General features: G+C 36.2%; 1 protein-coding gene across 1 annotated transcript in view; it reads right to left on the minus strand.

Moving 5' to 3' along the window:
* Positions 1 to 15,996, minus strand: part of LOC121313268 (R-spondin-2-like) — a 68,667-nt gene that overhangs the window by 18,289 nt on the left and 34,382 nt on the right. Inside the window, exons 4-5 of the mRNA XM_041245630.1 lie at positions 4,368 to 4,508; positions 2,792 to 2,980 (exon numbers count right to left, since the gene is read on the minus strand). Of these exons, the coding sequence (XP_041101564.1) occupies positions 2,792 to 2,980; positions 4,368 to 4,508 (330 nt within the window). The remainder of the gene's footprint in view (positions 1 to 2,791; positions 2,981 to 4,367; positions 4,509 to 15,996) is intronic.

Raw genomic sequence — 15,996 nt, forward strand, 5'->3', positions numbered from 1 at the left:
TACGACCCTTTATCTATCTATTCTGGCCTTAAAAGCTGATAGCCACCTGTCTATTGGCAGTTATAAGTTGCTGGCTACACTTTTAATACCTTGTTCCAGATTTATTCCAGACAAAAAAAATTGCTATGCTTTATATTAAGCTTGTTATTGTTGCAAGATTCAATAGTCGCCTCAGGGTCATACTTTCTGTTGATATTGCAATGTCATTACCATAAAGGATAAATAGCTATTCAAATAAATTCACATTAATTGTCAGCCATAAAACATTATAAAGAACAACCAAAAAAAACAAAAAAATAAACCATATACTGATAACTGCCATACACAGAAACATCAACTACTTTTGAACAAGTATCCAGAAAAGTCATCTGTATCTATGAACCTAGCAGCTGTTATAGCCACTTCAGGATTTGCAATGCACCACAGGTGTCCCTGAGAACCTAAGAAACAGTTCAATGAACCTCTGTTTCTCTGTTGCATGGCAGATTAACCAGTTACAGAGAAAGCATAAATAGGACATCGTGGAAATTAAAAAAGGAAGCTCAACGTGTTAAAGTATCTGATGATTATACTCTCAGTGACACCTGGACCTCTATAAGTGTAGCCAAGCCCATGAAAGTGGAACAGTGCTTCACCATCTGGTTCCTTACTTGCTAATGTTAGGTAAACTCCAGCAACAAAGGTTTCACCACAGCTATGCTCTTTATGACAATTCAGATTAGCTGTGAAATACAGCTTTTGTTGTGGCTCACAAGTTCTAATGTTAAAACAACCACTTGAATTCTTACAGACAAACAGTGGTTATACTTCAGTGATTGTAGTGACACCAGATATATAGTACGTGGCCCATCATTACAAAATTAGTCAGATGTCGTCAATTCCCGCTAAAAATACATCCCACAAAACATGCAGGGGCGTAACTATAGGGGATTCAAGAGGGTCTGACAAACCCCTCTTTCCAACTCTGTTTCTTTCCTGTAAAATGTCATTGGTGAGTATCTCACATCAGCTCTGTATAGATGGTTATGAAAATGCATCCCTGTGTTTGCTGTGTTGCATGAACGTGCGCTGTACATAGTAAACATGGTTGACTCTTGTGTTGGCATCAGATTCTGAATCTCTATCGAGGATTTGATGTGCCTGGGGAAGATAACAGTAGTGGAATTTGTGGGAGGGCATTTGTGTTACATATGGGTAAAATATATTATTAAAATATTTTATCTGTAGTGTGTGCAGCTGCTTCTGTCCTTAATATCTACAAAGATAGTTAAAGCTTCTATCATATAATGTGTTAAATGCAAATGTCCCTAATATAGAGTCTGAGTTAAAGACATTCTTAATAGACAGAGTTGTGATTATTGCTTCCAGTGATTCTTAATGAGTTCTACAGACAAAGTAGTTGAGTTGTTTCCTTTCTTTCTAGCTAAGATGTCTTAATAAACAACTGAGAAGTTCAATACTGTTCAATTACAGTTCCTAGTTTATGATATCATACACAAATCAGAATCTCACAGACTTTATCTACATACTATGTATCTTTGTATTTTTGTACCAGTTCAATCATAATTAGCAATAAAAATGTTGTGAATGGTTATATAAGTGTAGCTGCATGAACACCTAATTATCGTAATGTTGCGTCTAGAGCAAGTAATACCACATACAGCATGTGTGGTATTTCTATACTAAGTCCACCAGGAAGGGTGATGGTTACATTCTGGTATACTTGATGTGCACAGTGTTTAAACATCATTTTGAGAGCTCTACAGAAGCCTCGGCAGTGCTTTAAAAATCGCAATTTTAAAAAGTATAATGTATTGCATACTATAAAACATTCCAGAGTAAGCTTCTGGACCAAATTTGAATCAAGTTTTTGTATTCCTAATGCATTCTTCATTATGTCTTTGTCATTTCCTGTATTTATTTGTTTAGCAAAATAAGTCTTGATTCAGTGTAGGTTATTCTAACTGCCTTTTCCATCAATACACAGTGGACACCTTCTTTATAGTCAATTGTATTACATACCAGACACTCCAATAGATAGATTGCACCACTACCCAAGATTTACAACTGTCACAGTATGGCCTAGAGAATAATCAGCTTAGAGACTCCAACACCATGAACAATATAAACAGTGTTCCCCCAAGCGCAAGGCTTTTTAGATTAAAAAAAGCTAAAAACCTGAGCCACTTCAAAGATCATCACTCTCAATGTGCTCCATTTGTTTTACAACTACACATATCTTGCAAAGTATTGTAGAAATCAGCTTTATAAAAACATATGGATAGTTAATAGTGGGACCAAAGACAAATTGCTCTACAAGTGAACACTATTTAAAGACAGCAGACTTGTTCAATAATGTGTTCTCCATTTAGAATCATAGCAACAGCAGTTTTGCATTCAACAGTCAAGCTGCCATTAAATACTGTCTGGAAATGTACTTAGTTACAGTGCCCAACTTTGCCAAGCTCTGGTTTTAAAACATCTGTAACTGCCTTAACTGTAAACATAAGGGTCAGCATCAGTTTAAATTGTGTGCATTTGACAAAAATATGACTCTGATGCTGAGGTAAAACTACAATATAAAAGTTAAGAAGACCAAAATATTAGGGATAGCGCCCGAAGCAGCGTCCAAAATAGTTAGGTCAGAATATAATGAAAACAGAAGACTGTCCACATAATGCCTAGTTTAAGTCTGAAAAACTGACACCTAGAAGAGGACGCAGAAGAAGAAGAAGAAGAAGAAGAAGAAGAAGAAGAAGAAGAAGAAGAAGAAGAAGAAAAATCATCTTACCCTTTGTACAGTGCCTCATGGCCATTCTGCATCTTCTGGACTCTGCAATAGTGGGGCAAGGCATTGTGTCCTTGGGTGGCTTTTTTACAATGTGGCGAGTTCTGGTCTCCAGACCCCATTTATAGCCACATGTTTTGTTTCTCCTGCTACAGGTTCCCCATTCACTCCATGGACCAACCTCACAACCCTCTGTTGAAAAACAACATAGTATGTAAACTATCTTGGCATAATGCTGAGGAAAAAGATTAACTCTTCTGCTAGTAGTTTAAAAAAAAAAATCTAATATATTAATGTTTTAAGTGCATGTACATATTTAGATACTACATATCATATTCTGTTGACTTTTTAAGTACTGGAAACAATAATAATAATAATAATAATAATAATAATAATAATAATCTTGTAAGTGTGTGAGTAATGTTTTTCTCATATTGATTTAATTTTGTACTTTTCACCTTATGCATTTTGGACTGCATGCTTTTTTATCTACCTCATTAAAATAAAAATAAAATGTTTAAGGTTTTCAGTCTGTTTTCTGGGGAATACCGCTCACAATACTGTATTTATTTGTTTACTTATTTTTAAATAAAGGCTACTTATTTGATCTCTTTGGTAAGTGGCTATATCTGCGCAATAGCTGTAGATAAAGCATTCCGTATTGGAAGCCACATGGTTATTATTAATGGATCACAGATTTATCACTGACATTAGCCCAACAAGATGTTGTCGTGCTGTTTTCTTTCCAGTTTCTCTTTCCTGAGAAGAATAGTTGCAGCAGTTATTATTATTTAGGTGTACTTGTACTACATTTTCTTTAAATTCATTAAAGTTAATAATTGATACATGGGTAGAAATATACGTGGTACACCCAGTCAAATAACAGTAGATGAAAAGCATGGTAAACTACGGCATTGTTTTTTCACTATATAAGCGGATTTAGAAATTCAAATTCACATTTTGATATAAGGGTTAACAGATACAGTATAAAAGTCACAGACTTATTTAGAATAGTGATATGCATGGATATACTGTACGTTAAGGCAGAAATTATTTTAGAACCACCAAGTGTCTTTTTATAGTGGTTATGAGCAAATGAAATACAGAAAAACTTCTGAAAGAGTATTATGACAGTGTAAGAAGCAAATGTCAGGTATATTTCAAGAGCATACTGATATTACTTGTGTTAACATTTTTAGAATAAATAATAGTATAGTGAACCAGCACTTAAAGAGCCATTATTGTATTATTGGTTACATGTTGTCGTATGTAATGTACTATTGAAGCCAAAGGGATTCTTTAAACCTCTGATACAAAGTGGATCTAAACGGCAAGGAGAGTGACTTGACTTTTCCTACCCATGCCTGTTATTCTTTAAGATGCAAATAGCCTAAGGCAAATGAATAGCACTTTCTAATGGACTATCAATACCAAAGTTTTTAATTGTACATCTCCACAAAGGATATGTCTTTATTTACAGTGAGCTGATGATCTGAATTCACATAATAATTTGGTTTCTGCTTCTCCCATTCAAAAACTTACAATTGTGATAAAAAACAGACTTGGTTAAATGCCTTACCCATACATTCCATGCTTTCCGAAGGTGAAAATCCCTCTGGACATTCATCAAAGCAGTGACCTTTGTGTAAGTAAAAGCCAGATTTGCACTTTGTACAAAAGTCTTTGCTAAAACAAGAGTCACAGTTGTCTATTCTGCATCCTGTAAACAAAAAAGAGGGACACATCAGCGAGATAACAATGTACCCCTGTATCAATCATGCTAGATGGTAAAAGTGGTAAATAGCTTATTTGATATTTAACTCAGTTCTTTCTCCTAGTCATAATGTTTTGACTGAAATTAGTTATTTTTCTGTGTTTGTGCCTGTAAAAAAATACCACAAAATTATGTTGTCAAGCTGTGCTAGTATACCGCAAGGGTTACAAACTGGTTTGTCGTTATCCCATTTAGACAACGGGTATAGTGTTTGCATTGTACTAGACTGTAAAACATGATTCGGTTGTGTTTCAAACTGCAAGATTCCTGTTCAGATTCAGAATTTGGGAGAAATAGGAAAATCAATTTCTGCCAAATTTTCTCAGCATTGATGCAATACAGATAACTTCACCTCCAGACCTACAGCTGTCACACTACTTTTCTCAAAACATGATCACTCATTTGGATATCATCCATCTATTTCTACCCTTTGCCCTAGTAGGACAATTTGCAAATGAAAAGAATAATTTTTGACTTCCCAATAAAGTGAATCCCTACCTCGTCTGATTTTTCTTTTACTCTCATTTCTATTTCCATTTCTTTATTTTATTTTCTGTTCTTAGTTAATGGAACCCCCACCTCCCACCCTTTCCACCTTTCCTAACTCCACCCCACTACTGACCACCAACCAGGAATAGACTAATCATAATGTCGGTATGCTTTACACATAGGCCTTACAGGGAGAGGCTACCCCTTCCTATTAGTACATCACTTCAGTTAGATTCTTATCCGTTTGATTAAGTGTTTTGTTATATGAACACCAGGAGATGCACTCCACATTTCTTTTGTAGTGTACTGCAAATGAAGGAGACCTTTGATCATGATTATGGTAATTCAAGGCTGCAGAATCCTACTTTACTTCAGTATACTTAAAAAACTGTTTTGTGTGGGAGCCTAGTTTAACTGTTGTGTGCTGTTACATGTAATGACCTTTGAATTAAAATGACATTACAATACAGTATTTTACTGTCAGGACTACCACTGTATTTAAGCATCTGTGGCTTACTTATTTTCAATCATGATGCAAATCGCAGTTTTTCACCAAGCAGAGATGCAAAGCTTCCTCCTCACAGTGCTGCACTACAATCCTCCTCCCTCTACATGTATATCACACAATAACACTGCTGTACTCAGTATGTATTCAATGAATGTGTATTCGCTTTATTGAAAAAAAAAAATGCTTACAGAGAACACAAAAAAACATGCACTCACTGAAGATTTCCATTACATGGGAGTAGATGTTAAACTTCATGCTGATTTGAACTCGGCTCTCGCCAAGACTAAGCACCAACTAAGACGTAGCTTTACAGTAAACTAATATGATCCGCCTGCATTTCCATCCATTTGTGTTGCTTTCCATCTGATGATGTAGATTCCTTCTGTCTGGTGTTGATTGCTGAAGTGTAATGCTGGCTCCAGGGATCAGCTTATTTTGTTTCCCCAGTGCATCAACACACACAACAGCTCCGATGCTGGCTCCGGGGGTCAACCCAGAATGGTCCGTCTGGATTGAGCTAAATAGGGTACATCTCTGGGGTCTTCAAGCGGGCATCTTCCGTCCTCGGTGTTTCGTCGATTAGCCCACGACACCTCAAGAGGGCTCAACAGTGATTCTGGCGTCCCCCCTCCATCCCCCACTCAGCTCAGCCCAGCTTACTTACCCGTACATCAGCGTTGCTTTCTTTCTATTGTGCTTGAGATCCCCATCCAGAATCTTTCCGTCTCAACCACAGCCAGTTGCTGCTCCTTTCTGCTGCTTCAGATAAGTTCTTCACTGTGCGACACAACTCTTGGCTATTGAACCAGACAACTCTGAGAAACCGGCTGGTAGAGTGTGCCACAAATCCTCGACAACCCACCTCCACTGGGAAAACTCGGATTCTCCATCCTCGCTGTTCCGCTTCAGCAGCTAGTTGAGCGTACCGAAGTTTCATCCTCTCATATGCCTCATCCACAGCATCCTCCGATGGCACTGTCAACTCTACCAGATGAACAAGGCATGCTGATCCAGACCACAAGACAATGTCTGGTCGAAGGTTAGTGGATGCAATTTCAGGTGGAAAAATAAGCCATTGACTAACATCTGCCAGCATCTTCCACTCTCTAGCAGCTTCCAGTTGTCCTGGGTGAGGCTTGGTTTTAACACCTTTTCTTGGTGGTTGCTCTCCTGGACGGAGGAATATTTTCTTTTGTGAGTAATGCTTTGATGGAACTGATGGCAACTTATTGGTCAGGTTACGCTTGTCTTCCAATGCTAAGGCCAAACATCGCAGCACCTGGTCATGACGCCAAGTAAACCGTCCTTGGCTAAGACCAACCTTACATCCTGTCATCCTGGATTACAAACAATGCAGTGTTTCCTGCTTCACTGCACGATCCATGCTGTGTACGTGCCTAATCACGTGAGATGTGATCAAATTCAAATTCAAAAACAGCCTTATTGGCTGTACACGTCATTGCACTTGATACAGTACCATATTACTTGATTCTTACAAGCGGATTCTTTTAGCATGGTTAGTACAGGAATGATTTTGTCTCGGTGGTTTTGATCACTACATGAGGTTAATTCTTATATCAGTGATTCTTATAAACAGAGTGCACTGTATATTTACAAACAACTTCCTCCTACCAAAAAAAAAAAAAACATGCCAAAACAAATTTTGAAGCAATGAGTCATCCTGTCTCAAACTGTGATTTTAACGATATAAACAATCAACTGCATTGAAACCTAAAAATGTTGTTTACAATTCAGCATGTTTAATGTTACAATAAGAGACTAGTTATGCTTCAGCTACTACTTCAGTGTGCCTTATTTCAGTTGATTTGAAGTTGTCTAATTTTAAATTTGGTCTAACAAACTCTCACTGAATATGCCTTTTTTAAAATAATGACAATTTTGACATTTGACTGAGGTGTCCATTAATCTCAGTTACCACCTAAACACTACATATCATACAGAGCTTGAACACTTAAATAGTAAGTAGCACGTCAGACACTGCTAATTACATACATCCAATCTTTTTCTGTGTTACTGTTTAGCATGATTACATTAAAAAAGTTTCCAGGATTTCACTGATTTATACACAGTTCTTATGGCTTGATGTTACTGCTGAGGGGAGCACAGCGAAAGCCAGACGCACGTCCATGTCCAGACGGCTCAGCTTCCGTGCTGCTACCAGTCCCAATACCAGAGTGCCCAGCATCGTAGCTGCCAGCGTCGGCACTGCTGGAGTGCCCTGCGCCACTGGCAATGCGCCACTGCCGGAGTGCCCAGCGTTTTCACTGCCGAGGTACCCTGCGCTGCTGGCAGTGTTACCACTGCTAGAGTCGCCACTGCCGGAGTGCCTCATGCATATGGAGTGTCCCGCGGCGCCTCCCCCTGCTGGAGTGCCCAGCACTGCTGCCCCTGCCGGAGCGCCAGTATCGCCACCCCTGCCGGAGTAGAAACACAGGGGGAGGTGGTCGATTGCAGCCATGTCTGCGTTGCACAAGGGCGGAGGTATGTGGCAGGGCAGAAACACTGCTGCTGTAAATTGTGTGGGTGTGTGTAAATGTAAAATTGGCAGAGACTGGTGTTAAATCTGTCCCTACCAGCAATCACAGATGTGGCCATTCCCCAATTAGGTAATTTATGCTAACTGGGGAGTGGCCACATGTATAAAAATATCCAGAAATGTTTTGTTTGTTGGAAGGTGATTGTGCTCTGATGTCTGTATTGTTCTGAACATTTTATAGTGAAGGTGAATGCCCAGCCTGTATTGTTTTGTTTTCTTTGTTTGAACTTTTGTTTTGGCCCTTGTGCTGTGTTTATTTGTTCCTGTGTTTGTTTGTTGCTGGTAACATCTTGGGCCGTGATGCTATCCTGTCACAGTTAAATACAGATTAATATACAGAATAAAACTAACAGTTACACAACACTTAATAGAAAAAAAAAAACAATTTAAGTTAAGGTTGATTTGAAAAACTATTTAAAGTTTTATTCCATTCTGATATTGAATTGGCTGCATTCACACTGGGTCCGTTTCAAGGACCGAGTTCATTTCTGTTCACAATGCAGTTTGCAAGTGCACTTGGTTTGTTTATATGGTCTGTGAACTGGATGTTTACAATACCCTGCAAGGTCTCTTGAAAGACGGCACCTATCGAAGTATTGCTCCAGTTTTTAATGGCATGTTTTAGATTCTTTTCATATTGCTCTGGAAGAAAGCAGGGGAACTGGGGGAGCACTTTGCTAATTTAATTAATGCACGTGTTGAATGACGTGCACTAGTAGAATAGTGCGGTATTCACTTACACAACACTGCACCGTTATCGTACTGTGGGCATTAATTTGAGAAAAGACTGCATATATTTTACTATTTTTGTGAGTTTTGTCCAATAGTTCGGCTGACCTAATTTTGGTGTCTGACCAAATTTATATAAGAGCTTTATTTTCTCGCATTGTCCATGTAATTAGGGTTACCAGATTTGCAGAGTGAAAAACTGGTATGTTTTTTTTTTCTTCAATGCACTAACGCCATACTCTGAAGCCATTAAAATAACAGTATATAAAAATACAATAATAGTTTTCAAATTAAACATCGGGTGTATTTATTGCAGTGATATTTTCTTTATGTTGTCATCTCAAAACATGTTAAATGTACAAAAAGCCAGATCTAAATAAGAGATCAGCTATTAGTATTAGCATTTAAACATGATAAACACATAATTAGAATGATTAAACAAATAACCTATAATATTGTTTATTTTATTTTTGAACAGTGCTATCACAACCTAAGAAATTAGGCCTACTCTGCTATATTGCTGAGCACAGAGATACAGTTTTGTACTTAAAATAAATAAATAAATAAATAAATAAATAAAATAAGTGTGTCATGCAGCCAAATTATCTTCTGCAAAGAAGCTCCCAGCCGATGTGTGGATCAGCAATCCTACTCTATGGCCCGAGATGCAGTTTCCTGATATCTTCATCTACCTCATCGAGACACCAGGTGTGTTAACAGTTTTTATAGTACATTGTATTATATTGTATATAAATATAATAATATATAAACCCAGTAAGTAGCCTTGGATGAAGGTGTCTTCTAAAGAGTACACCCCATAAATATTCATCCTGTAAAGACGTATGGGATGTATTATTATTATTATTATTATTATTATTATTATTATTATTATTATTATTATTATTATTATGTAATGTTGCTGAGATCACATTTCTTATAATCATCATCATAATTTACATGTGCAGAGATACACTGATGGACTGACTGTATTACTGAGAAATGGCTGCAATAATAATAATTAATAATAATAATAATAATAATAATAATAATAATAATAATAATAATAATAATAATAATAATAATAATAATAAGTTCAATTACTGCTTGTTTTTGTTTAAATGTGCATCAGATGCATATTTATCTGAATGGAAAATTTATGTAACAAAAAAAAAACGCTATTAAATACAGTTTTGTGAAGTGCGATTAGCGGGTTGTCAAAGTTTTGATTTGGTCCGAGCCCTAGTCTAGTTCATACTAGCAAAAGAATGAGTCATCCTATGTTTCCAAGGTAATAAATTATAGCGATAGTGCCAATAGGTATGTATCCTAGGTCTATATAAATTATTCTTTTTATAATAAAAATCTGGGATTTTGCAAATGATTGCCATTTGGACCAGTCTCTCCTGACCTTCTTTAAGGCATTTATCCACGTTTTCTTTCAAAGCTTGTTTCCCTTCATCAAATTGTGGTTAGTAAAACCAACTACTTCACATTGTTTTGGCATTTTATTGAACAAATACGCTGAACACAGCACAGTTTCCAATTATAAACATAGCAATAATATGGCGTGTTTTCCCCCCAGCCTCAGTTTGGAATTCCTGGGTGTCCGACCATGCGAATGGTGAACACCCATTTTGACATCATAAGTCACATGAACAGGACCTGAGTGACTGCATTCTTTTGTTTAAACATTAATAACAATTAGTAACCGGACAACCAAGAAGCTCGGAGGCTGGAAAGGACTTAAAATACAATGAAAAAATGGTGATAAGTCTAAATATAAAATGACCTTGACAAAATCTTTTGCCGGTAAGATGAACCAGCAACAAATGTTTTACCAGTACGCAGTACTGGGACATACCGGCTTACTTTCACCAGCAAAAACATAACACAGCTTTAATTTAGCACAGCACCAAAAACTATTTTTCTAAATTCTAATTAGTCTAGCTTTTCTGTCAGGTAGAATACCAATGTTTTGTGATGGGTTGAGTCAATTGTTTAATAAAGGTATGCAAAAGAAAAATACCCTCAGTTAATGAAAATAAAACTACATTGCAATGGCAATCATTTAACACAAAAATCAGCTAAATCAAATCTGTCATAATAATGATAGAGAAGCTTTTATTCCATGGTAAAGATCAGACTTCCCCTTATAAAAGTTCCCCATAGTGAAAGTATGGTAAAGCATTCTAAAGCCCAGAGAGGTATGATAAAGAATATTAATAAACATAGTAAACTATGGTAAATGCATAGTGTAAACATGGGGAACTTACAAAAATACTGTAGTAAACTTGAATTCTTGCTTAATTGTTATCAATATTATAGACACTCTAATCAGTGACTCAGTGCTTAATTCACTCAGAACATGAGGAATACGTAGGGATTATGAGGATGTCAGCAGTTGACAGAAAACAGTAATTGAAAATAAGGTCTATATTCCTTGATCTTTGATCTGTCCGGTTCTAAATGGATTTGAAACATCTTGCCCACTAATTAGAATATCCACCCAGTCGTTTTTACGAGTCAACATTCCAAAGTGATAAAAACCTTCCCTGTGGTGTGCACTTTGAAGATACAGTTTTATTTTTGTCCATCTATTTGATTGTGACTCTAACTGCATTTCAAAATTGTTCTCAGTCCCATCAAACCCATCACCCTGAGAGCTTAAGTCACCACAATCTTATATACTTGGACACTAAAGTAAGTATACACATGGTTAGCAACATAATTCTGTATTTCAGGCATTTTAGGCACATTCAGACAGAATACAAGGCTTGAGCACCTCATAAATCAGATGTATAATTTGAAAGCAGCTGTGTTACCATGAAGGTTTTTTTACCCCATCAACCCAAACCTGTCATCACCTGCATGCCTTTACTGCAATTACCATCTGTTACTCATTTTAAGCACCAACATGTTATGTGTCTTTCAGTCATTTACAACCTCACTGCATCTAATAACATCCTTTTTCATTTTAATACAATTTTAAAGTTAGGGCTTAAGGTAATATGAGGCCTTTGGACATTGTTATTGTTATTTCCTTACAAAGACATTACAAAATACACACCCTTTATATCGATTTCATCACATTTACTGATAACACTGTAGAATGCACAACCATTATTTATCAACCACAGAACTGATCCATCAAATACTATAACAGACTATAATGTTAAAATAACAGAGAAGATTAGTTTTGTGAATCATAATGTTTATTCCATAATAAAAAACCACAGAATGGCCACATTAATCACACCCATCAGCCTCACACTGCTGAAGGTCTTTACAAAGGAGTTATTTACACTTTAATGCATTGATTACAATTTAAATCTTGTCTCATTTTGTGTACTGTTTTATAACGCATCCTGTTATGACTGTAAACTTGTTAGTGCTGTTAGTACTAGTACACACACTCTGTACTTAATGAGAAACCTGTATATAACTGTCAGCAACTCTCTTTGTAAAATGGTACAGTTACTATTCCTAACAATATGGATGTTCGGGTGCAACAAATGTGTGCTTTTGAATGTGACATAGCATAAAAACCATGCATGCAAAAACCAGTAGTAATAATTCCTCAGTACCGTAACCAAACACAGATGTTAAATTTGTGCTGTTTTCAATGTAATGTCTCAAAGCAAATTCATTCCTCCTAAACCATTGATAATAAACATACATATGGTTTGCAACTCACTAAGCAGAGCAGCTGCACGTGTTCCCCCTTTTTTCATTAAAACACTGCTTTACATAAAGTACCAGCAATTTACTGAAAAGGAGCCTTAAGTCTTTCACCAGCTGCCAACCATGAGAAATGGGTGAAGTATTATTAAAATAAAATCTGATGGAATCAACTGGTAGAACTTCAAATAACCTATAATTAGATATGAATTTCACTCTTCTCTCCAAACACATTAAAATGCTAATAGATAATCTCTGATGAAATGATAGTTCAACTCCTTATACCTCCTCTGTGACCACAGAAGTGGATGACTTTGAGAACAAGGTTAGCAACTGTGTAGGATTAACCTCCTCACCACCTTTAAAGTCCTGTCTAGTTGTCTCTAGGGATACTAATACAAATTAATGAGGCCCCTGCATCTGGTATAGGTAAAAACTAAGGAAATCATATTATGAAGCATCAGAAGTATTGCTTACAGTGTATATTTTCCAATGCCTTTATGAATCTAAACAGTTGCAGGTCTATATAACGCTACTCAGTAACATGCAAACCTGCTCTATTATGGACCTATTTTCACCGTATTTATGTAACTGAGTGTCTTTCTCTCTCATTGGGCTAGATTTTGTCCATATCTTTAATTAGCACATTTTCTTAGTAAGGCAAAAAACACTTAATAAAAACACCAAACCAGAAATAAACCACTCAGACATTTAATTTACAGACTTAGAAGCATTATTAAGTTGTTTGGTTTTGTTGGCTTTTTTGTAGATTTATTTGGTGTTTTTTTTTTTTTTTTCCTAATGACAACCTGGAGTAAATGGCGTTGAGAATCTGGCACAATGTCTTTATTCAAAACATTGAAAATGACACTTTGTCAAAACATTAGTTTACCCGAACCTTAGTTAGTTCACCTTGTAAGAAATGTAGTCCAAGATTAGTGCTAATCAGAAAAATACAACAAAAACTTGAATGACCATACATGATCCAAATAAGAATGTAACAAAAATATAACTAAAAAGACTTCTCAGAAACTCTAAAATCACTGAATTGCAAGCTGTTTTTTTAACAATCCAGATATATGTCAAGTGCATTCTAACACAGTCCGCCAAGCAATATCTAATCCTGAAGCACTTGTGGCAAGTACGTCTCTCCACTGTGGTTTGGAGGGCAAACCGAAAAAAGAAATGACAAAATTATTTCATAGATGCAAAAAATGATGTCAAGCTCAGAGGTGCTCGGCTTGTTGGCTAATACTGCTGATTTAACACAGTGTCAACAAGTTCCACCATCAATCTAAGCATTAGTCATTTAGAAATTGAGATGAATTGAAATGATTGCATTGTTTTACAAACAGAGGGCAACTCATCATGTGTTTTTGACTGCTGCAACAGATATGCAAGACTTCAATTGAACATAGCCCAAAACAGTTAGAGTAGGAACATTTCCATGACCAATATAATTAGTTTTTCCAAATGATACAATATGTATGAAATTGGTAGTTTCAACAAACAGTTTCAATATATATATATTGTGGCAGAGTAGGGGGAGGAGGGGTTGCAGGACTACACTTCCCAGGGAAACCTTGCTTTGAAGGGCAGCCGATGAAAGAAAAGCCACGTACACCCAAAGGAGTACTGAGTGTACGATTTAAGGAGAAAGGTACTGTGGAAATCTGTATGTGTGAAAGTACTTTTGTTTTGGCTTGTAAACAATGTAGCCGTCCAGCCATAGTTAGAACTGAAAGAAAAATTTAAAAATTTAATTCCGTGTAGGGGTTAGGCTTTTTTTTGGTTTTTTTTATTTATTTTGTAAATAAAAGTGCACAAATCTGCTTATAAAATACCATTCTTTGTCTGGCTCTGTTTTAAGGTGAAAAGTGAGCCTCAGTTGGTAGGCTATGTTTACAATATATATTTTCAAAATGGCAGAAAACACTGCTGTATTTTGTCTAGAGGAGAAGGAGACTAACGTCGAAAAACGTCGAAAAACAAAGTAGAAATTGAAAAAAAAAAAGTCACACATTTAAGACTCTTGATTTATTTTTCTTCTCCAGTTAAATCAGCTATGTTTAACAAATCCATAAGTCGATTAGCTGCAGTTAAAAGATTATGTTAGAATACCAGCAAATGTCAGACTTGTGTTACAAATAAAATAATATACAAAATGTGTATTGATTACAGTAAGCTCTGGAATCTCACAAGGTTCCAACAAGTTATAGTTTCTTTAAGCAATGAAACATATATGGTTAGCTTTAGTTACAGGTTTTAGCAGTGAAGCCCACAGCGGCTTGCAAAACCACAATGGACTTAGTGTGCATTTACTGAGTTGATAAGAGGCATATGGCCTTAATTCACTAAAGCCTCTGAAGACGTGTAAGAAATTATGCAAACTCAATTTGCTGGGGTGAGGTCATCTGGAGAAATCCCAAAGCATGTATGACATTCACTTGCCATCTATGATGAATCTATTGCCAGCGCTAATCTGTGTGGTCACTATATCCGTAGATGATTAGAATGAGGTGGGTCATCCACCAAGTCCAATGGATTCACCATGACCTTGATTATCATTTTTTTATTTTGGTTATCAAAACTCCTGGCTTACAAAAATGACCTTCCAACAATTTAGATTATAAAAGGGTGGTCTTTGTATCTTCCAATCCCACATTTTTTGTTACTGGATACTTTCCGAATTTGCTTGGCTGTGTTGCAAGTGGACCACCCTCTGCCTGTCCTGGTGACTGGTAGCACAGAGATGAGGTACAGTTCAATGGTCAATTTCAGTAGTTTGTTCAGTTTTATTAGACAGACTGTAAATCAATGTACATTACATAAACTGGACTGTAATAAATCAATAATCATCCTCAACTGTTGCTACCTAGAGCTGAACGTAGGAGTTAAGAGTTTTTATATGCTTTACTATTGATCTAACAGATGGTTTCCACTAACTCAGCAATTGGGTTTTGTGAGTTTTAACTGGATAGTTTATATGATTATGCTGGATAAAAGTGTTGTGAAAACTATATAGCATAACGAGGCACAGGTCAAAGAAAGGATCTATTATTAAGTCATGACTAGGCTTGCTACTATTCGATTTAAATCTTTTTGCTAAATCGATGATTAATATTGACGTTCATTTTAGAAAGAATTTACCAGGTTTTTTTCAATGTTTATTTTTCAATTCAAGCAGAGAATGGGTGAAATCGCCCTTTATGCGTAAAAAAAACCCACAGACTTTTTATGCCATTGAGAAATGTATCATTTAGCGAAACCCGTTTATCACATTCAACATGCAACGCAACCATGGTTACCAACATTCTAATTGAAATAACATTTGGTTACAGTGGAACTGTACCGTGTAAAGATAAAGATCCCACACAATTTTAAAATTTTCTCAAATAAACCATAGAAAACATACACAGACATGTATAGCAAATTTAGAGTAAAAATAGAACAAAACATTGGATAGTTGAACA

This window comes from Polyodon spathula, chromosome 3 (genome assembly GCF_017654505.1).
Source record: "Polyodon spathula isolate WHYD16114869_AA chromosome 3, ASM1765450v1, whole genome shotgun sequence".
NCBI lineage: Eukaryota > Metazoa > Chordata > Actinopteri > Acipenseriformes > Polyodontidae > Polyodon > Polyodon spathula.